This window comes from Topomyia yanbarensis, chromosome 2 (genome assembly GCF_030247195.1).
Source record: "Topomyia yanbarensis strain Yona2022 chromosome 2, ASM3024719v1, whole genome shotgun sequence".
In the NCBI taxonomy this organism is placed as follows: Eukaryota; Metazoa; Arthropoda; class Insecta; order Diptera; family Culicidae; genus Topomyia; species Topomyia yanbarensis.
This window is the reverse complement of record NC_080671.1, coordinates 460,977,406-460,999,491: the sequence shown is the minus strand read 5'-3', so window position 1 is coordinate 460,999,491 and position 22,086 is coordinate 460,977,406. Positions and strand designations below refer to the sequence as shown.

The 22,086-nt window shown below is 36.8% G+C and overlaps 1 protein-coding gene across 1 annotated transcript in view; it reads left to right on the top strand.

The window, feature by feature from the left end:
* LOC131686004 (homeobox protein unc-42) overlaps nucleotides 1-22,086 on the top strand; it is a 136,697-nt gene that overhangs the window by 27,173 nt on the left and 87,438 nt on the right. Inside the window, exon 2 of the mRNA XM_058970099.1 lies at nucleotides 12,680-12,858. Coding sequence (XP_058826082.1) covers nucleotides 12,680-12,858 — 179 coding nt within the window. The remainder of the gene's footprint in view (nucleotides 1-12,679; nucleotides 12,859-22,086) is intronic.

Here is a 22,086-nt window from a genome sequence, read left to right as displayed (position 1 = left end):
AAACTGCACCAAATTTTCAGCGTTTGTTTTAAAACTTAATCAACGATTTTTCTCGAAGTTTGGAAACACATGCACCACATCTTTTTCGTTTGTCATAGCAATTTAAGTGAAAAATGTGTCCTTTATTTATCCGTTCACACTATTTTCTCAGATTAACTTTTTTTTCAGTCAAACGTACTGCACCAAATTTTCTAAGTTTATTTTGAACCCTAATTTACAAAGTTTCTCTAAATTTGGAAGCTTTGGTGCGTTTTGTTCGTTTGTTATGGAAGTTTAAGTGAAAAAAATTGATCCTGCATTTATACGTTCACTAAGAAAAAATAGTTTTTCCAAAAAAAAGGCTTTAAAATAAACTTAGAAAAGTTGATGCAGTACTTTTGACTGAAAAAAAGTTAATCTGAGAAAATAGGACGAAAGGATAAATAAGGGACACATTTTTTACTTAAATTGCCATAACAAACAAACAAGATGCACCAGTGTTTCCAAACTTCGAGAAAAATCGTTGATTCAACTTTAAAATAAACGCTGAAAATCTGGAGCTGTTTGTGTGAATAGAGAAAAAGTTATCCAAAAAATAGTAGGGCGAGCGTATAAATGTGGGATACCATTTTTTTCACTTAAACTGCCATAACAAACGAACGAAACGCACCAGGGTTTTGAAATTTCGAGAAACATCGTTGAGCAAGTTTTAAAACAAACGCTGAAAAAATGGAGCAGTTTGCTTGAACTAAAAAAAAAGTTATACTGAAAAAACATGGTGAATGTATAAATGTGGGACACACTGTATTAATTTCACACTTCCAGGCTGAGAAATTAACAAAATTTATCAACTCACCGATTTTTGTCACGTTGTCTACTCGTCTGCTTTTTTTCTGAACGTAGTTTTCCTGTCACCTATTTTATTCTATTCTATTCTAACCCTTACACTGCCAGTATTGAAAAGCATCCTGGAAAACACTGCAGTTATACTTTAGTGTTTTTCTTGTCTACAATAATATTTGAAGCATATTATAATTATTCGCAAATATTAAAACGGCCAGGCCTACTGTGCAGAGTTACTCTAGAAGATGTTTCAATATTATCCGGCAATTGAATTATTCATTTAATGAACAATTTAACCAACGAATCGTTTTGAAACTTGAATGCGGATGAAACGAAGACATCCGTACCGACCGTTTCAGATTAGAGGGGGTTGGGTTAAATCGTTGGGAGTGACTTGGCTAAGAAGGTTAATGTCACTCCTTTGGTCCTTTTGGATGGGACAGAGGTATTTACACCTTGCCCTGACTAATGAGTCACCTTGATAATTACTGTCCACTATATTCTTTATCCTTCCCCGTGAACGATAGAGATGGCGCCGCGGCGGCCGGCAATGGTGACATCATGCTGTTGAGGTTTTAATATGAATCACATTGGTATGAATACTTACTTATTATTTCCTATGCAATTCTTAATAGATAATCAGCAGTCAAACATGATGAAGTCAGTGCGCAATCCGCCAAAATCATCGTCACAACGCAATGCAACGCACACTGAGAATTACTGTGAACGTGGTGGTCACTATTGAACTTGTGCCAGATTAAACGTGAGTTGCTCTACTGCAGTACACTACAACAATGAGCCATCTAGTTGAACAATTCAACCACTATGTATATCTTCTCTCGAATATCAATACAATGAAATCTTTCAAACAATCGTGTTTTTGCCTTTCTCAATAGAAAGGTATTGCAATTGCTCTGAAAACCGACTTCTTAACGGAGGCCCAGAGGGCCGAGTGACATATACCATTCGATTCAGCTCGACGAGTTCGGCAAATGTCTATGTGTGTATGTGCGTCTGTGTGTATGCACGCGAACACAATCTCAATCTCTTTTCTCAGAGATGGCTGAACCGATTTTCACAAACTTAGTCCCAAATGCAAGGTGTAACGTTCCCATAGGCTGCTATTGAATTTCTAATGGATCCGACTTCCGGTTCCGGAATTACAGGGTGATGAGTACGATCACGCAGAAAATGTCGATTTTTATATATTCTGCAATGAATGTATAATGGTGAAAAAAATTCCAAAATGTGACCACAACTGCTTCGATTTGTAGTATTAGGTCACTAGCATCTATTCAAAGTCTCTTTGACCACATTGACACGTTTGACAGCTAAACCGATTCAACCAAACATAGTCTCAAATGAAAGGTGTTGCGCCCCCGTAAATGGCTATTTAATTTCATCCCGATCCGACTTCCAGCTCCGGAGTTACGGGTTGTGGCGCGCGATCGCATAGAAAATTCCGATTCAAACCGATACTCCGATGAAAGCAAGAAAAAAAATCGCTAAAATGTCTCAAACAACTTAAATTTGCAGTCCTAGGTCACCGACGGCCAACCAAACTTTCGTTGACTACATTGACCACCATAGACGGTTCCGGAAGTGCCCGGGAAAAGCGGCCATCTTTCAAAATTAACGAACTCACATCAGTTTCCCGGAAATGGTTGGGCCGATTTTCACAAACTTAGTCCCAAATGATAGCTATAATATCCCCACAGATGTCTATAAAATATCGTACGGATCGCTAAGATCGTTCCGGAAATATAGACTAGTGACCGTCCAGTCACATATAAAATTCCCATATAAGCCGGAGCCAAACATCTTTAAAATGCATGAAACGTCGAGATTTTATGTTATCTCGAAAAAAAATTTATGAATATCGACTTTTTGGGACTTTGCCGATTTTGCTGCTTTTTTCAATTCAATATTACCGTGGCTGTTCCTTTTGCAAAATTTTAGAACTCGAATAATGATTTCTTTTCTTGTATGTAGTTGCCATGTCGTATGTATAATAAAAATGTAATATATACATTTGAAAGCTTTTAATGAATATAAACAACGCAAAAATTCTCGTGTTCATGATTGAAAAAGGCACAATTGCACCGCTAGGTGGATTAAAACAGGTTTTTATTATTTTTCATTGATCAGATTTGTTTTCCTTTGGTTATCGAATTTCGGATTATAAAAAGGAGACATTGACAAGAGCACATTTTTATTTTTTTATTTTGATTATAGAGATTTTAACCTTAGGGTCATTTGCCTCTTTTTGCCTAGAGAAATATTTTTTAGAAAAATCTCTAACCCTGTGTGCGGGGTTGGGAATTTAACCCAGGTGAGCTGCGTACAAAGCAATCGATTAACCAACTACGCTATGCCCGCCCTTCACGAATTTTTATTCTGTTTTGAAGATCGCGGAAAATAAAGTCCATTCATGTTCATGAGTGAGTTGAGATCTCTGTCGGCAAAAAATTAAGCATCAGGCCTTCCATCGGGGAGCATGTTCAGGTATGTAGCCCCTCCGAAATTTTCCATAATAAATTAAAGAAACGTGTTTTTCGGCGACTTTTAACAAAATTTGTAGCTCATTTTGCTTGAAAAAAATTTTGAGAAAAAGTTGAAGAAGGCTTTTTCCAACCGCCAATGGTCACGAAATTCAGTATGCTTTATGCTTTTGCTCGAGACAGTGCGAAGCGAACGACAAAAATAGTCACTTTTATATCGTGTGTCTTGTCTGAAGAACAAAAGTAACTGTTACTATAATTCTGACTATAGTAATCTGTCGAGATGAGTAAGTAGCAGAAGTGAGAAGTGGTGCTCCGACCAAATACGGTAATTGTAAAACTATTGATGACACGCGATGACAGCATTCACAATGTGGATCATTTTCTGATAGTGAAAATGGAGGTGAGACTTTCGGAAGCCACCTTTATCGAGTTGTACCATGTCAGGCATTCAGTGCTCAAGAAATTAGTCCAAACGAAATGATTCATTTCATACAACTTAAAACACATGGTTGTGGGTGCTATATTTGAGATGCTTCTATATATGGACGATGAGAAAATCAATGTTTCGCTAGAAGATCGGACACCGCTTACTTGCAGATTCATGTCTGATTTGGGAGAATTGGAATCCATTCCGAAGGGCACGTGTAGGAACTACTTCCCGGTATTTAGAATAGTCTTTATGAGAATGTCGGTGGGCCGATCGATTTCCTCCTATCTCACCCTACAGTACAAAACATAATGCGATAGTACCATTGCACACATTGGCACATATCAAGGTCAAATGAATACGTGCCAGTTCTGTGAAAACACGGTACATTATGGTCTACTCTGCTTAGAAACCGCTGAATATGAACAATTGCAAAATTTGTGGTAGCCGCTCAGGCAATATTGATGACGGCAAAAGCTGCGTCAAGTGCCTCAAAATCTACAACCCGTACCATCATTGAGGAAGTTCACACTCGTACAATAGCTAGATTGAAATGAACAACCCCCTCCCCCTCAAGACGCAGTTGCACAGTGGCTCAAAACAGCGTTTTGAGGTACTTAATTCATTGGAGTCAAAACTGTCCATATTAGCGATTTCACATATTCTACAATGTTTGTGTATGTAAAAGCGCTATCTTTTGGGAATATCATTTTTTTTTAAATTGATCTTAGTAGGCTACAGAAAATTTAATTTTTGAACCGAAAGAGACCGCCTGGTTGTCTTCGACAAAGTTGTAGATGAGAGCATTTTTATAAATTTTGCAGAAGACATGTTGTCTCTGTCGCTCATAGTAATCGAGTTATGAGAAGTTCTCTATGGTGAACTCCTTCATTTCCTATTTTTACTTATAATTTTTTTATTTCTGATTTTTCGCATTAACAATGTTCTAAGATATTTTTTATCATCACAAAACACGCAACTTTTCCGAAGAGACCCTGCTGTGAATGCAGTGAAAGGACTTATAGCTAATTACTCCAGGTTTTTGCGTTTCGACTTCGTCTCTTCAGAACCACGACACTTGACAAATGCACCGGGCTGACGCTAAGTCCGAAATTGGAAACACTACTTGCGAAACACACTAAACTACGCGAAGAGGTTCTGTTTACTGATGAGACATACTTAAATCGAACCTTGTCTTCAGCTACGCAGGCGAATGCAAGCAAAATGCTATATTACTCCCTAAGCATTATAGCATTTGCTTACTTGAGAACAACTATTTTTTTATCTATTATCTATTTAACATTTTCACAGATCCTATTCTTTTATGAAATTGATACTTTTTATATCATTAGACAGGCTTATTTTTCTACGCAATTCTTCTACTAGATCCTTGAAACTATGGCAAAAGACAGACCAGTAATTTTGTTTGTTGACATGTAAAGGGTGTACAAAAAATACTACTGATTTCTCTACAAAGCATAGATAAGAACTATAGCTGTATTTACCTAGATTAGGCAAATATTATATTTGAGCACACAAAGCTTACAGGTTTCATTTCGGAATTCATGGATTTTTGGACAATACAAAACAGATGTTTCAATGAATTAATTTACTAAACTAACCGGAATTTTATCTACTATAGGACTGTTCACTAATCGAAAGGAAATCCCCTGATTACTGTTATCTTGCAATTTACGGAAATTTTGTTAAATGTAACCAGAGCTTAAAAAATTGACATCCCTGCGTGAACTTGAAAGAGAACCGAAATTCAATTCCTGCCCGCCGCGATGAATGGAATGTTTGGTTCGTTTCCCTTGTCATTCATTCTCCCGACATAGCGTATTCGGGTTCGCATATGTTCGATTTCAGAAGCAAACTGAATCTTGTTTCTGTGCTAGCTCTGAGAGGGATTATTGAGCGAAAATGCACTAAACATAGATTACGCAGCTCACTAATGCTCGAATTGTCCACATAATAACAAATAAATGCTTTGGTTGGTGAAGGAATTTATATTTCCTCTGCACTCAAACATCCGATTCTGCATGAAATTTCAGTCAGTTGGAAAGTTAATGAATGCCAGTTTCGGTAAGTAGAAATAGTTAACTGATTTTGAAATTTCGAAGCACTGAATGTAACATTGATGACACCACTAGAATTACTCGAAACTATAAATATGGGTGAGCTAAATAATTTTAGCATCACACTTGCTTCCGACAAATCAAAGGAAACACATCGCACTTGCTTCTCCTGTGCCGCAGAGGCTTTCTTTCAGATTTCTATGTTTTTAAATTATTGTAATTTATCCGATTTCTGTGAACCTTTGCAAAATTTGTTGTCATCGGCAGTTTTAGTGACGCGAAGATGCTTGCAGTTACACTTTCTAAGTCAATTCAAACAATCTGCTCAGTAATTGGTTCGTTTTGAATTAGCTCAAGTTTTTTACAATCATCATCAAGATTGGAAGAGATGCATGTCTTCTTGAAGAAAGCTGTAATACTTTTTGATCACAGGTTTGTTTTACCAAAATTTAGGAAACAATTTCAATCAACGTTGTTCCACCTAACGTTGAATGTTGCACGGATAACGAAGACGCAATGTGTTTTCGAAAATGCTGTTCGAAGCGAAGTTCGGAAAAGTCTCATTCTGAGTGCATAGAAATGATAGAAGAGGTGCTCTTAAGGCTTCTTAGATTAGCTGATTCTATTTTCCTCCTCCGTGATTTCTGATCATCTCTCATTTTAGTCCAAAACGAATCAAAAACAGATCGTGAGACTGCTATATACTGAAGACATAAAATCGAAAATATTGGACTAATAGATTAAAACCAGTCAAAATATTTTAGTCGCAACAGTGTTGCGAACTCGCATGAACGGAACGAATTCCTCACATGAAAGTGAAATTGAGTGCGAATGAAAAATGATGTTGGCGTTAAAATGACGCGAAAGCAAAAACTGTCGCCTCAGCTATATTGTTCTCAGTAAATTGAAATATTTTTTGCCTAGTACGCTTGAATGTGATGTCTAGTATTTATACTAAGAGAACAGAGTGCACAGACCTAATATAGTGGGTACAATTCAAAAACCTATTACACCTGAGTTTTGCTAAACGGGACAATCACTTGCGATGATGCGTTCACTTTTAGAGAGTTTTAGTACTCGGACGTCCATTATTTTTTTAATTAATTCATACGTGAACTCGATTCAATGCTTTAGCCAGTCGAAACAGTGGTTCTGTTATCTAGTTATATCCATTTCCAACAATAAAAATAATAAAATGTGTTTTACTGGTTGTCCAACAGATCTCACGCAAGCTCTCAACCATTGCACGTAGATACCTGTTTACGAAGCAGGGAAATATTTTTTCCTCGTCAACTGCGTATAGGGGGTCATTCATATCTATCTCGCTATTGAACACTTCCGTGTCATAATCGTGGTTGCTGCCTTTATGCTTGCTTGTTGCCTTTATGATTATGAATTTCCTCAATGATTGTGCTGGCTGTAGATTTTGAGATATTGACGCAGCTTTTGCCGTTGTCAACACTACCTGAACATGTGCCACATATTTGGTAATTGTTTGTGTTCAGCGGTAAATAAATCGTAATGTGACGTTTTTTCACAGACCTGAACGTACCTTTGATATGTGCGAAGAACACTATGTGTAATTGTACTATCGCATTATGTTTTGTACTGCATTGCTCCCAAGTAAGCGGTATCCAATCTTGTAACCGAACATTGATTCTCTCACCGTCCATTTATATGAAGATCTTAATTACAGCATTGTCACACACAACCATTAACATTTAATGGCTTTAAATCATTCAGAATAAATGACTTCACCTGATCCGATTAATTGAACGCTATGAGCACAGAATATCTGAGGTGGTAGAACTCAATCAAGGTGGCTATCGTAAGCATAGCCTCCATTTTCACCTCCAGAAAATGTTCCTCATCACAAATACTCGGTCTTATGCGAATCACCAATAATCAGAGTATTTGGCCGATGCGCCACTTCTTGCTTCTGCGACTGACTCATCTCGACAGACTACTAGGGCATAGTATAGTAAAAGTTTCCTTTGTTCTTCAGACAAGGAACACAATATAAAAGAGGCAGGCATTGCATTTATCGTTTATATGAGTAAATGCGCCCGGATAGTTTGCTACTGCGACAATAAAAACTCACATTTTCTCACGAAAAGTTATTGGTACTCACACAACTTTTCCGGATAAATACAACGTGTTATTTCTCCGGATAAATAAAACAGCCGGAGAATGCGTGAATGAGTTTATCACGGTATCCTTTTTTCACTCGCTGCTTTCCTGCCGTTATTCCAAAACACGAAAAAGCAAGTCTATCATATTTCTTTGCCGCTTTTCTTTGTAATTAAGTGTATTTAAGTTTTTATTGATTTCCACGAAATTAAAATTTTATCACCTTCTCCGGTGAGAAGGAAAAAGTCAAATAAATTTTATCCGGAAAATCATTCTCACGCTATTTGTGGAGACGGAGAATTTTGCTACTCATTTTATCTCGGAAAAGTTGGACATCGGATAAGCTTCTTCTCGCGTGAGTGAGAGAGAATTACAATGCCGGAAAAGAGGAAATGTTCGGGAATCAACCAATCGAAATTGAGCACCTCTTCTGTTTTTTTCTCTATACACTCAACACGAGTGCTTTCGGAATTGCGCTCTAATCTTCTCATTTCGATTTGAATACCGATATTTTCGTCTTCGTTATCCGTACAACTTTGATGCGTTAGGTGCAACAATTTTAATTGAAACTATTTCCCAGATTGTGGTAAAACAAACCTGTAATCAGACAAACAATATAACTTTCTTCAAGAAGCAACATATTTGTTTAACAAATTGACAAAAGTTTTTCAAATGACTCACAGGAAACGGATAGTTTGCTGTAATTTAAAAACAAACAACTCTAAAAGAAGGCCTCTTTGGTAAAGGAGAAATGTGCGATTCTCTTCCATGTGTCCAAAGCAAGTGATGCTGAAATTATTAAGCTCACCCATACTTATAGTTTCCAGTTATTTTGGTGGTGTCATCAATATTACATTTAACAAAATTTACATAAATTAAAAGCTTTCAGTAGTCAGTGTAAAGTGGTTTTCTTTCGATTAGTGAACAATTTCTGAGCAGTTTCCCTCAGTAGATTAAATTCTGGGTAGTTTCCATTAGTGGATTAAATCATTGAAATATAAATGGCATTGTCCAAAAACCCATGAATTCCGAAATAAAACCTTCAAATGTTTACATATAATATTTGCTTAATCTAAGTAATCTTATGAAGTCCCAACGGTTTTGCAAGATTGCTGAAAGTCAATAGAGCTATGGTTCTTATTCTTGCTTTGTAGTGAAGTTAGTAGTTTTTGCACACACTTTACATTTTCACCATCGTTTCAGGGATCTAGGAATTCTTCCAAATTAGAAAAATCAGTATATATTTTCAATTCGTAAGTCCAATGATATAAAAAGAATCAATTCCATAAAAAATAGGATCTGTGAAAGAATCTACTTAAATAAAAAAAAATTGTTACTCTCAGTTGTCTGATAATATTGTCGAGGATAGTCTTTAACCAATTCCCCACGAGAGTCAACCAAAAAACATGTTTTTTTCAGAATATTGATGTCGTCTTGATTACGACATGATCAGAATCATTTAAAGTGAAAAATTCTTAAAGTTGTGTTAACGCAAACTTCGGGTGAAGTCACAGAACCAGTAATAGTAGCAAGAAGCCTGATCGTGAAAATAGGAGTTGAGCCTATTTTCCGCATCTATAAATCGCCTGCCTGATCAGAAGCCAATTTCGACATTCTTTGCAACGGCAAACTTGGATTTCACACTTATATATTCCTATCCATGGTGAAAACCTTGACATTGGTTTCATCCTTCATCATGGCGGAACACGATGCGAGTGATTAGCAAATGGCATTTTAGATATTTCTCCACTCATTCCAATTAAGTGTCTTCTACACCTTGTAAACGTGTAGGCTAGAATACGTTGCATTTTCAAGTACCCCTAAATACTTGGAGCTCTTGAATATTCATTTTGGTAACTAGAGAAAATTGTAACTTGTAAATTAATAATAATAATCGAATTCCTCAGTTATATTTTCACCTTACGAACAGATGAGTAGACAAGAAAATAATTAGAGCTAACACTGTTTCTCCAAAGTGGGACTATTTTTATACATATGCATGCCACATCAGAAATAGGAATCAAGGTCATTTGCCTACGCACAATATACAAGTAAAAACTAAAGAAACAGAATTCATTTTCAACATTGGCAGGCTCCATGGGAATCCACGCAAACTATTCAATCAATAATTGATAAAAAAATGAAAGATGTTTAACAAACAATTTTGCACAATAATTGAAAGTTTTAAAATAATAGCAGCAGATTTCAACCAAAATAAAATTTATCCACAATTAAGCAATTTTAGTATGTTATTATCAGTAGTAGAAACTACTTACTATAATTTTTACTAGGCTCCATAAAAGATCCGAAAGAAACACTACACAAATCTGGAATATAAAAAAGATCATGTTCTCACTGCAATAAAGTTTGTGTTGGATAAACTAAGAGAACACTAAAAATTGATTTAAAGACCATATCGTCGAAATAGCATTGCTCTATTTTTTAATTTTGAAAAAAAAGCCAAACGTATTACTATCCAAACTTTCTTGTTGAAATTTGACTCATAAAGGGAACCCCATCAATATGTATCCTCTTTCAAACAGCATGCAGTTGCCTGGACGATGAGTGTATGGTTCCATCAAACGACCACGAATATGATTACTCCTCTGAAAGCCACCATCATTGTCCAAAACAACAAGCGCACATACACAAAAAAGTGACACGGAATTCACGGAAAGGACATAATGAAACAACAAAAGCATCACAGCACCGGCTAAATGGAAAGTGCGTTTATCCATCCTAGTGTCACTTGCACTGCCCCCGACTATACAGGCTACAGAGTGAAGCCGGTTCCATTAAAGAGTAAAGAAGGAAAACAAAGTCAGGCTTTTATCCCGAAAACGGTTCTCCGACTCCACCGTTATCCCTACCAGCAGACTAACCAGCATCATCAGCATTGCCATAGGCGGCATGGTCCTTGCGGCTCCGATGCCCGAAGAGCTCTTTATGTATAGTCAGTCCCTTAACGAAGAAACGCTGTAATAAAGAGCTAAAAAGCTTTTGATAACAACTTTATGAATTGACAAACAAACTTTATATGTAGCTTTTATCTTTTTTTTATTATGGTGCATTTTTGTCTCCATGTCGCGAAAATAGAAAAAAGCCGTTGTGCTTCAATTATTTCCTTTACCCATACATTATGTTGCTCGGTAGGATCCCGCTCTACATACACGCGTGTGTATGTATGTGTGTGTATTTGCTGACGACGAATATCATTAGTAGTCAGGCTATAGATTGAAACAGGGCCATTAGCGAGAAATCACGTGCATGGGTTCATATACGGAACCCCGAAGACCACCGTTTGCTGGCAGCGGGCAGCACACCGAATTTAGGTTTAGCCTATTACTATGTAATCATCAGCGTCGATAATGATCTATCTAATTACAATTAATTTAGTAATTAGTAGTATTTAAATAGATACCGCCAATTGATTGCACGATTATCCCCGATCAGATCGCGCAGCAACCAACAGACTCCAAGGCACCGGGCCGCCAATCGATGTATGCCTCCCCGTTCCGTTTTGGTGTGTTTCGATGAGTGTTAGTTGGGCGTTGATGATGCCATGTCATGCCAGAAAAAATGCCGCAAATGATGTAGATTAGAAATAAATCTAACATTAGTCGGTCATGGTCTGAAAATGTGAAATTGTTTCCTTTTGTTCTTTCCATCTTTTAAAACAGTATTTATTTTGTATCTTTGTGATGTTCCACTCGCAATAACCCCATTTCGATTAGAGGGCTCTCATCTGATCGAAGGAAAAGGACGTCATCTTTCAGAGTACGTTCACAACGGCTATAAAAGTAAACACAGCACTGTACTACAACGACAATATCTAACTAAAAATTGCAAAAATAATAATTACTACCGCTTCTGCAAAAAAAACTCGAAAAATATGAAAATATCAAACGGACTGTCGATATTATTTCTATCCACTTGCAAACGCAGCTTACTTCGATCCATTTCTGTCTGGTTAATTGCCGATCAGATGTTATTGTATGTTATCAGCGACTACTTTTTCAATAGTGTCTATGTCAAAATGGCATTGGTGCCGTATACAAACGTATGATTGTTCATTGTAAAATTGTAGACATTAATAAAATTTCAAAATCTGAAAAAATATGCCTTCGAATGACGCAATGATAATCTAAACCTAAATCGGGAACGTCATCGAAAATTGGGTATATCGGTTGAGTAATCTCGATTAAATTTAAATTGACTGCCTAGAAGAAGCCACTTCAAAGCATTCTTATCTCAACTTCATTAAAGGATAAATCTGTCGACAACATTTCGCAACCCCTATTTTATTATTTATCATCCATATGGTACACCCATCATTAATAGATCTACTACAAACCCTTACTCGGTCATCGAATTTCAGTTCGTACTAATGTATGTCACTTCTCCCCCCCTTTTCCAACCGGTCCTGTATGTTCGAGAGAACCCGAACGAAAGTGAAGTGAATCATCTCGACGACCTGCTGCGAAAAGTACAAATTGAAAATGCACTTGACTCGTACGTACCTACACCAAACAACCGGCTTCCAGAAGAGTTGTCACACTTTATCGGATGTATAGATGGGATCTTATTTCTGCTCTTTTTCTAACTTGTCATTTCCGTAACTTTTGCACTTAGGTTTAAAATTTCCCCTCCACCCTAACAACATTTCTTTTTCGTCTTTCTTCCCACCAAAAAAACTGATGATGATGATGATCAACCAGCGGAAGGTGCTTTTAAAAAACTAAAACCCGAACCAAACGGTGGACTGTCGTCGGTGTCCGGTGGCATCTCGTCGCCCGGAAGTGGAATCTCATCCCTGCCTCAGCATGCCGGCCACACGCCCACCACGGCATCCTGTCCGACGCCGGCGCGGAGAAGGCACCGGACCACATTTACTCAGGTAAGACGACTGTGTGCGCCTGATGGTGTGCAGATTGATGTGATTTGTTGCGGCTTACTGGTGATAAGTATTCTGCCTGCGGATGCTCATTTTTATGATTTGTAATACATATTTTATAGATAACTAGTTGTTATCAATTGTGTACATCGTTATGTCGTAATAAGAACGTACTCATATGTAAGTGGCAGGAAACCTGTTTATCATCAGATATTCCATTCTGTGAGTCTACCATCCTAATAAATCCATTAACAGTTAAAAGTTGAAGTTAAAAAGCAGACTCTGCTGCGTGAAACTTCTTTAACTCTTTTAAACGATTGTATTCTGTATGACAATTGACGTAAAACTCGGACTAAGGTTTATCGAACATGTATTAGGTTACTTAGAAACATTTTGAAACATTCAGTAAGGATTAACGGATTAAGTTAGGATTAACGTTTCGACTTAGCTCCATCATTATGGTGCAACCAACTTCTCCGCAACTATAGACGTTAAGTCAAAATGTCTACAACCAAAATTTCTCAATCCCGGAACATTGCAATAGCAATTTAGAGGATAATGAAATATTAGAAGCAAAGACATAGTAGTCCACGCTTTCGTCGCCTTAGGTCGATGTTTTCGCAGCCCTCTGTGAAACATGGCCAACTTCGGCGGTATACACTCGCATTCCGCATCCCAGCAAGTTAAAAGGGACAAAAAGTGAATTATTTCGACATAGTTCTCCACTCTCTCATTAGAGGGATTCCATGAGAAAACGACCGACCAGAAAATATGCCCATCGTCGATTCGAAAGAAACTTTGAAGTTGTGTTCGGTTTATGAATCTCCATGATTTTCTCTGAAACTTGCAATATTTTGATACAAGAGCAATTTTTCAAAAGGGCGTAAACATTTCTACGTGCATTCATTTCAAAATTTTTTGGTTCGATTACAGTATTTTATACAGCAAAACTTTCTGAGAACGAGTTTCAGGGAATAAATATTTATGTACGAATATGTCATTTTTCACAAAAACAAATATTTGTGTTAAAAATTTAATTAGCAAAAAACCCATTTTCTTCTATTTTTTAAAATTTTGTCAACAAAAACCTAAAGAGAAGAGAAACATTTTAAATGTAATTGTATGATGGAGAACTTATCCAACTTTATACATGTTTTTAAATTTCATACTAACTGACATACAAATCTGTAATTTTGTTACAGAATATAGTTCTAAGTATCATTTTAATTCAAAATACATTTAACAAAAATCTTCCAAAATGCGATAGTTTTCTAGATATTTGTTGATAGTTTTGGTCCAACAAAAACAGTTAATACGTGTGATCATGCCCTTTTTCAAAAGTTATTTGCGTTACCTCATCATAAAATGTGAAAAACCTAATGTTTATCGTTTTAAAGATGTAAAAGAATTTTTTTCAGTGTATTTGGATCATTGAGAAAGTTTTCCTAACAACAACTTTTGAAATATTTTTTTTATAATTCATACTATTTATAGTCAAAAATACAATTTTCTTTTTGAATAAAACGCCATTTTAGAGCAAAATGCTCATAACACAAATTTTCTGAAATATGTGATATTTTAAATTTTGTTTTAACAACACAATTCTTTTATTTTATTACGACTTTTTCAGAAGTTATCCGCATTTCTCCAACAACACCAATAAGTTTTTCAAGAGGCCCATAACATTTCCTGTAACTTTCTCTTTGCCATCAAGGCGATACTCACAATATATACGCGAACGGAGGTCTTAGTGGAATGTACGTAATGTTTCAAAGGTTTTCTTCCATTTAATTCCATAAACATAGTGGAATTAAATGGAAGAAAACTTTTGAAACATTACGTACATTCCACTAAGACCTCCGTTTGCGTATATATTGTGAAAATGGCAACCAAGCCAAGTGAGCATAATAAATTTATTAGCCTTAGAAAAAACATAATGGAATTAAATGGAAGAAAACCTTTGAAACATTTAGACGATATTGTAAAGCAATTAAATTTAGGAGTTTTTCTCGATATTGAAGGTGCTTTTGACAACGTGTCTTTCGAATCCATTTTGGAAGCAGCACGAGGTCATGCTTCCTTTAAATATCACGAACTGGATACACGGAATGCTTAGCAAACGACATCTGTGCTCATTGTTAAGAGATAAGGAAACTGAGTGTCTGTGGATGTCCTCAAGGCGGTGTTCTGTCACCACTCCTATGGAACCTTGTCGCCGACGGCTTGTTGAGGAAACTTAATGAGCTTGGGTTTCCGATGTATGGTTTCGCCGATGATTATCACATAATGATTACCGGTATTTGCATTAACACACTTGTTGATTTGATGCAACAAGCCTTATGTGTTGTTCAGCAATGGTGTCTTCATGTTGGACTACCGCTTTTCACGCAACGAAGGATTACAACCAGAGCTCGATCATTGCTGTTCTTTGACTCTGAAATTATTATCGCAGATCAAGTTTAGTACATTGGGGTAATTCTTGACTCAAACCTTAATTGGACAGTTCACATCGATTTCAGGTTCAAGAAAACTTGCATGGCCTTCGGCCAATGTAGACGGGCTTTCGGCAAATCTTGGCGACTCAAACCCAAGTACATTCAATGGATCTACACAGCAATTGTTGGACCATAACTGGCATACGGGTGCCTTGTTTGGTGGCAGAAGGGAGAAGTCATGACAAACCAATCAAAGTTAAACCAGCTTCAGAGGATGGTCTTGATGGCGATGACTGGTGCGTTCTCGACAACACCTACTGCTGCTCTAGAGGCACTCTTGAACATAAAACCGCTACATGTGTTTCTGACACAATAATCATTTTCTTGTGGATACCGTCTTAAGGTTACTAGGCTCCGGAACAGTAACCAAATAGATCGTGCAACTAGCCACACAAGACTGTGGGCCCAAATGATTACTTGCGATGAGTAATACTCATTGAGTATACACTTGCTCCCAGTGACTTTACACTCACATGTAGTTTTTCTTTTAGAACTTTCAATGTGAGAATTCCTCTTCGCGAGGAATGGCTTTTTGGCTGGATGGAGCGACAACTTGAAGAATACGTAGTTTGTTATACTGACGGTTCTTTGTTCGAGGACCGAGCCGGTGCTGATGTCTATTGTCATGAAATCTCATTCGCCGGGTAGATACTGTACCGTATTCCAAGCAGAAATCTTTGCGGCGTACAATCATCACTTCAATAGGGAAATCTCGGTAAAAGAATCTATTTTTGGTCTGACAGCCAGGCTGCCCTGAAAGCACTTAATTCGGCAGACTCGAGATCGAGTTTAGTAATCGCATGTCAAACTCAAATCGAACAACATAGCCTTTCAAATGCTATCTACCTTCTATGGGTAGGACCTGGTCATTCCGATATTACTGGAAGTGAATGGGCAGACGTATTGGCTAGAGCTTGTGCTGCGACTGACTTCGTTGGTCCAGAACCAGTTCTACCACTGTCGAAAAGTTGGATAAAGCACAAGATTCGCTCTTGGGCTGCATCTGAACTTGCCAAACATTGGCGTAGCTTGCAAACTTGCGTTCAAACAAAAACTTTTCTGCCGGATATAAGTCCGAAAATGTCAAAGAATTTGTTGCATTTCTCCAAGCACAACTGTAGTATTTTAAACACTGACTGGACATTGCAAACTCAATTATCACATGGCTACTATTCAGCGCGCTGAGTATTATTCGTGTGATCTTTGTGAATCCGATTACGCAACATCATATTGATATGCAGCTGCCCTGTACACGGAAACGCTCCCAATGGTATAGCAACGAAATTATTAGTCGTAATTTTGAAATGGATTAGTTAATATTTGGTACAGGTGATCGATTGTTGATTTTTCTAATCCGTCATTTTTGTTTTTGTGATAAAAAACAGTGGCTGGATCAGCTAAAATAACTGGTTGAAAATATGATGCTGTCAGTTGGCAAAGATGCGCAACATCTGAATCAGCTTAATAAATTAGTAGTAACAACTAATATTGTTGTTGGTTTTAAGAAAGGTGCCAGTTGAAATGTACAGCCAGGTTGGTTATTTCAATCAATTGTTTTATTAATTTAGTCCCCGCTAGTTGTTACAGCTAGTCAATTTGTTGATGCTGAGTAGGACAAATTAAAATTTTAGTTAAATGTATTTATTGCTCAATAAATTTACATTCTAGATCAATAAAAAAATCGATGATTGATTAGAAAGTTACTGATTTGGCAAAGTTTACTCATTATGGACCACACTTTCATTGTTTTGGGATTTCAAAGATTGAAATAGCGATCAGTACGAACGGAAATGTAAAAAGTTATGTTTCCCATATTCATTCCTAAACGTGATGTAGTGCATCATGAAGGAATAAATCGCACCCAAAATTTACAATCATTTGGGACCGTAAACGGAACTAAAAAAGTGCGGTATTGGATGTGCATCTACATCTGCGTATGCATCTTTATGCACACCTGTGTGCATCTGATCTGCATGTGCATCTGTATCCAGATCTGCATGTGAATTTGCTGGCTATGCATTTGCACTTGTGTCCATCTGTATTCATTTGCATTTACACGAACAACTGCATATGCATCTGTATATGTATCTGCATACACATCTGTATGTATAGCTATATTTGAATCTCCATGTGCATTTGCGCCTGCTTCTGCATATGTACATCTGCATGTGTTCAACTGCACCCACTTCCCGATCAGAAACACATAACAGAAATATTTCAAAACTATATCTCGCATTGTTACTTGTTATAAATTTCTTTTTTTTGTTTCAAGAGTTGTCCTACTGGAGCTGTAGAGCTACACGGAAACGCTCCCGATCGCATAGCAACTAATATATTAGTCGAATTTCTGAAATCGATTGGTTAAAATTTGGTACAGCTAAACGATTGTTGATTTTTCTAAACTTTCATTTTTGTTTTTGAATGAACAAAACAGTTGTTGAAACAACTAAATCATCTAGTTGAAAATGTGATGCTGTCAGTTAGCAAAGACACACACCATCCGAATCAGCTCATCAAATAGCTGTAACAACTAATATAATTGTCGATTTCAAGATTGGTGCGAGTTGAAACTTAAAACCGAGATGGTTGTTTCAGTCAATTGTAATATTGGAATAATTCCCAAACAGTTTTAACAACTAATATAATTGTTGATTTCAAGATTGGTGCGTGTTGAAACTAAAAACCAAGATGGTTGTTTCAATCAATTGTATTATTGAAAAATATCCCAACCAGTTGTAACAGCTAACGATTTTGTTAATTATAAGGAGGATTTGTTACCCAGTAATAAAAAGCCAAATTATCTTCGAAGAAGTTTATTGCTATCATATCAATGGCTTGATTTATCCAAACGCGTTGTATCACTAGAAAATATAAATATTAACACTGTTCAGCGCCAATACGTTTACAATTATTCTATTTTATAAAAAAATATATAGCATTGACTTTCTATACGAATTATGGTTCCATGTTCCACTAGATTCTCTATTTGCATGGAACAATTATTTATGCAATGATAGAATATACAGATCAATTTACTGATGGAGACTAATGTCCTATTCTAATGTCTAACATGTGTTAACATGTGAGAAAATTGGATGGCTGATTTGTAAAAACACATGAAACATACACACCTGGTTCCAGAAGATTTGCTCACGTTCGAACATCAGTCGAATCATGCAATTTGTTGTCTACCTGATGTATTATATAAAAATACATCCATAAATTCACATATATATCACTAAATTAGGTAGGCACTTCTAAGTATTATAACTGGTTTATTAATCTAAACTTCAAAATCAAGCTCTTTTATGTTAGCCTCAAAAATTTTACAAAATGAACATAGCGAGAAAACTGACGTATCCTTTTCAACTAAAGAAATGGTTAAATAAAATTTGCAAATTTTTGTTTCCTTTTTGCTGTCTTTATTTTCTGAAAACTGACAGCTTTCAAAAACAACTAATTTATTCAGCCAATTGATGATGCGAAAATCAACAGGACAGTTAGTTAAATCAACAATTTTTAGTTGAAACAGTCAAGACAAAAATCAAAAATTGTAATATTCATTTTTTGTGATTGCGGGGTTTTCCGTGTAGGTTCTCGGAAGGGCTCCCCGTCAGAATCACATACTACAATTTGCAGACGAGACAGGCAATGTCGCCCACTAAAACACTGCATTAGGCCAATTGTAGCGGGCCGTGATTCTGAATGTGATATTCATTGTACGGTTCAGGTCTGTGCGGGCGTAGGGACTCGCGATCGCGTGTATCATCGCGACGGGGCTCGAACATTTGTACGTTAACGTACTCGATCGCGTGTGCGTTTGTATGTCGCGTGTGCTAACGTGTATGCACTTCGCGTGTATAAATTCTATTTCATAACCGTGTGCCTTTCGCTTATTCGCGTGTGTTCTAGAATGATCGCGCGCGGACCGTGAATCTGATACTTAATTTTTTGTGTACGGTTCAGATTCCAGAAGAAAGTGGGTTCTTATATATCATTAGAATTCCCATTCATGTCACCGTAGAACGCGTGGTCTAGTGGATATGAGATTTATTTATTTTTTTGATCGGTCCAACTAAATGTATGGACCTAAATTGCTAGAATGAAGGCTAAAGATATCCGGACGTGACCGATTCATGATCGCGCGCCGTTTGCGGGCCGTCATTCTGATATTTAGCTTTCGGTGTACGGATCACATTCTGACAGGGAGAGAGTTGCCCCATATCACTAGAGTTTCCGGTCATGTCGCCAAGGAACGTTTTGTCTAGTGGATATGGGAGTTTATTTTCAATATTATTATTTTTTTTAATAATTAACAAGGACCTAGATTGTTTGTACCGAGGATAGATACTTCCGGACGATCCCGATTCATGATAGCGCGAGCGCGGGAGTTTGTAGGCTGACACTTGAGATCGTGTTGGTAGGTTTATGAGTGCTGAGATTTTCACCTTATCACCGGGGTGTAATCATGTTTGCGAGTTCGTAGGTTGCTTGGAAAATCGCGAGGGGCTCTAACGTTTGTGCGCTGACGTGATTTTGTAACGTGTGTTCTTGAATGGTTGCGCGAACCGTGAGTCTGATATTAAATTTTCAGTGCGCGGTTTGAATTCTTGCAGAGAGTGAGATCGTTTATATCGATAGGGTTCCCGGTCATGTCGCCATGAGACGTGTTGTCTAACAGGTATGACGTATTTTCTTAATTGGTCCAGTTGAAGGCATGGACCTAGTCTTCTAGGATCAAGGATAGACTTCCGGACGTGATCAATTCGTAATCGCGTGCGCGAGGGCATTTTTGTAGGTTTGCGCTTGAGACCGCGTTTGAGAATGTGTGAGTGTTAAGACGTTCACTATCACCATCTTTGCTGACCCAGCTGAAGGCGGGTGTAAAATGGAAGTATAGGATTTGAAAAGAAGAAATAAAAGACAATATATGAGAGACGTAATAGATTAGATAGGTACATGATACAGCTGAATTTATGATCATCACATGAAAGACATACATTAGTACTTCAAATTCTACCAATACTTGAATAGCCAACCACCACACATAGCACATCCTTTCTCAATTATCTATTTGTTACTGGTTGGTTGTCGGCTATGAGGGGGTAAATAGAGGAAAGGTATAGAACAGGAAAAAGGCTCATATCAGCCCTCCCGGCCTCCTCGATACACTACTATCGAGCCGTATTGTAATCAACATCTTGAAGCGGGCTTCTTATATAAATAAAATTCTGAGTATTCATAATGATTGGTGGATTATTAACATGAGAACTAATTAATCTCTAGTAGTAGAAAATAGAAACTAAAACGAGCGAAGGTCCTTATATTTAGATAACTATATTGAATCTATTGTGACTTGATGATGTTTACAATATCGTCAATCCCATCAACCTGCGAGAGCGATAAAGAAATAGATAGTACATGCATCTAAACTAGTTTTAGGTGTTTGGTGATGGAGTTCACGTGGATTGGATTTCTTCAAAAACTACGTGTTTCAGTTTATTAAGTTGATCTAGTTGAGCTTAACTAGTGGCTGAACAGTATGTTTAAGAGAAGGTTCCATCCATAAGAGATTGTCATCTCTGTTTCTGAAAACAGCGAATCTGATTCGTTATAGACGAGTGTTACTCGCCATCTTCACGAGCCAGAGCAATTTTAGAGATAAAAACACCCACCTTCAGTCTGATCATCTCTTATAGATGACAGTCCATTGATCCGAATCGAATGACTCGATCACTATGCTCAAGATCAAATGAGTCCTCGAACAACCGAACCAGTATGTTCCTCCATTTGAAAGTAGAAACATCCATATCAGCCGTCCGCCAAAACACTCGATCGAATGATTATTACTCATGAGATTCAGATATCAATGAACCAGCACTCGCTCGGATCTCCCACTCTTATCGACCAAGCAAGAGTACGCACCCATCAGGCTCATCACCCAAGCCCAGGGGTTTTAAAGTTATAAGAACTTATATAAAAAATATAACTTTTTCAAATATAATTATCTTCGATTCGGACACTGAACGTTAAATACCGTTGCTTTCATATGAAATACCATGCTTTGTAGTATAGATCACCAAAAAATGGCAAATACGATATATATTGCAATATTTACTCAAAAAATAGTTAATTTTTAATAAAAAGTATATATAACTTTCTAACGAGTGAAGCTAAAGGTTCAATATATTAAGACACATTGTTCTCCTTCAAAATATCTGAAAGTAAAGTGACCCTAATGAAAACTCAAAACTGCAAAACTTATATAAAGAAAACTATTTTTTTAAGAAGCACCCTAAATTTTTTTGGTAAATTTCTTGAAAAATGAAAAGTACACGACATAGAGTTTCAGTGTCTTCGACAAAGTTTTTTTAAAATTTCATTTTCTTCAATTTTCCGAAAGACAGAGAAACTCTATCTCGAACCATTAACAAGTTAATATTCTGAATTTAAAAAAATTAGAACCACCCTACCCACTATTTAAAATAATAGAAAAGTATTGTAAAGTGCAATATTTTATCATGAAAACGAAACTACATTTTTTATATTGTTCACCGTGAAAGTAATTGAAACATATTACAAAGAGTCAATACATGGAAAACCATTTTTTTAATATAACTTTTTCAGCTTTCATTTTTTTTCAACCTATCCTTCAGATGTTTTTCAGAGTTTTTGAAGACGAACATTTTCTTCTAATACATCACAACTCTAGCTTTTATTGTTCAGAAGATATAAG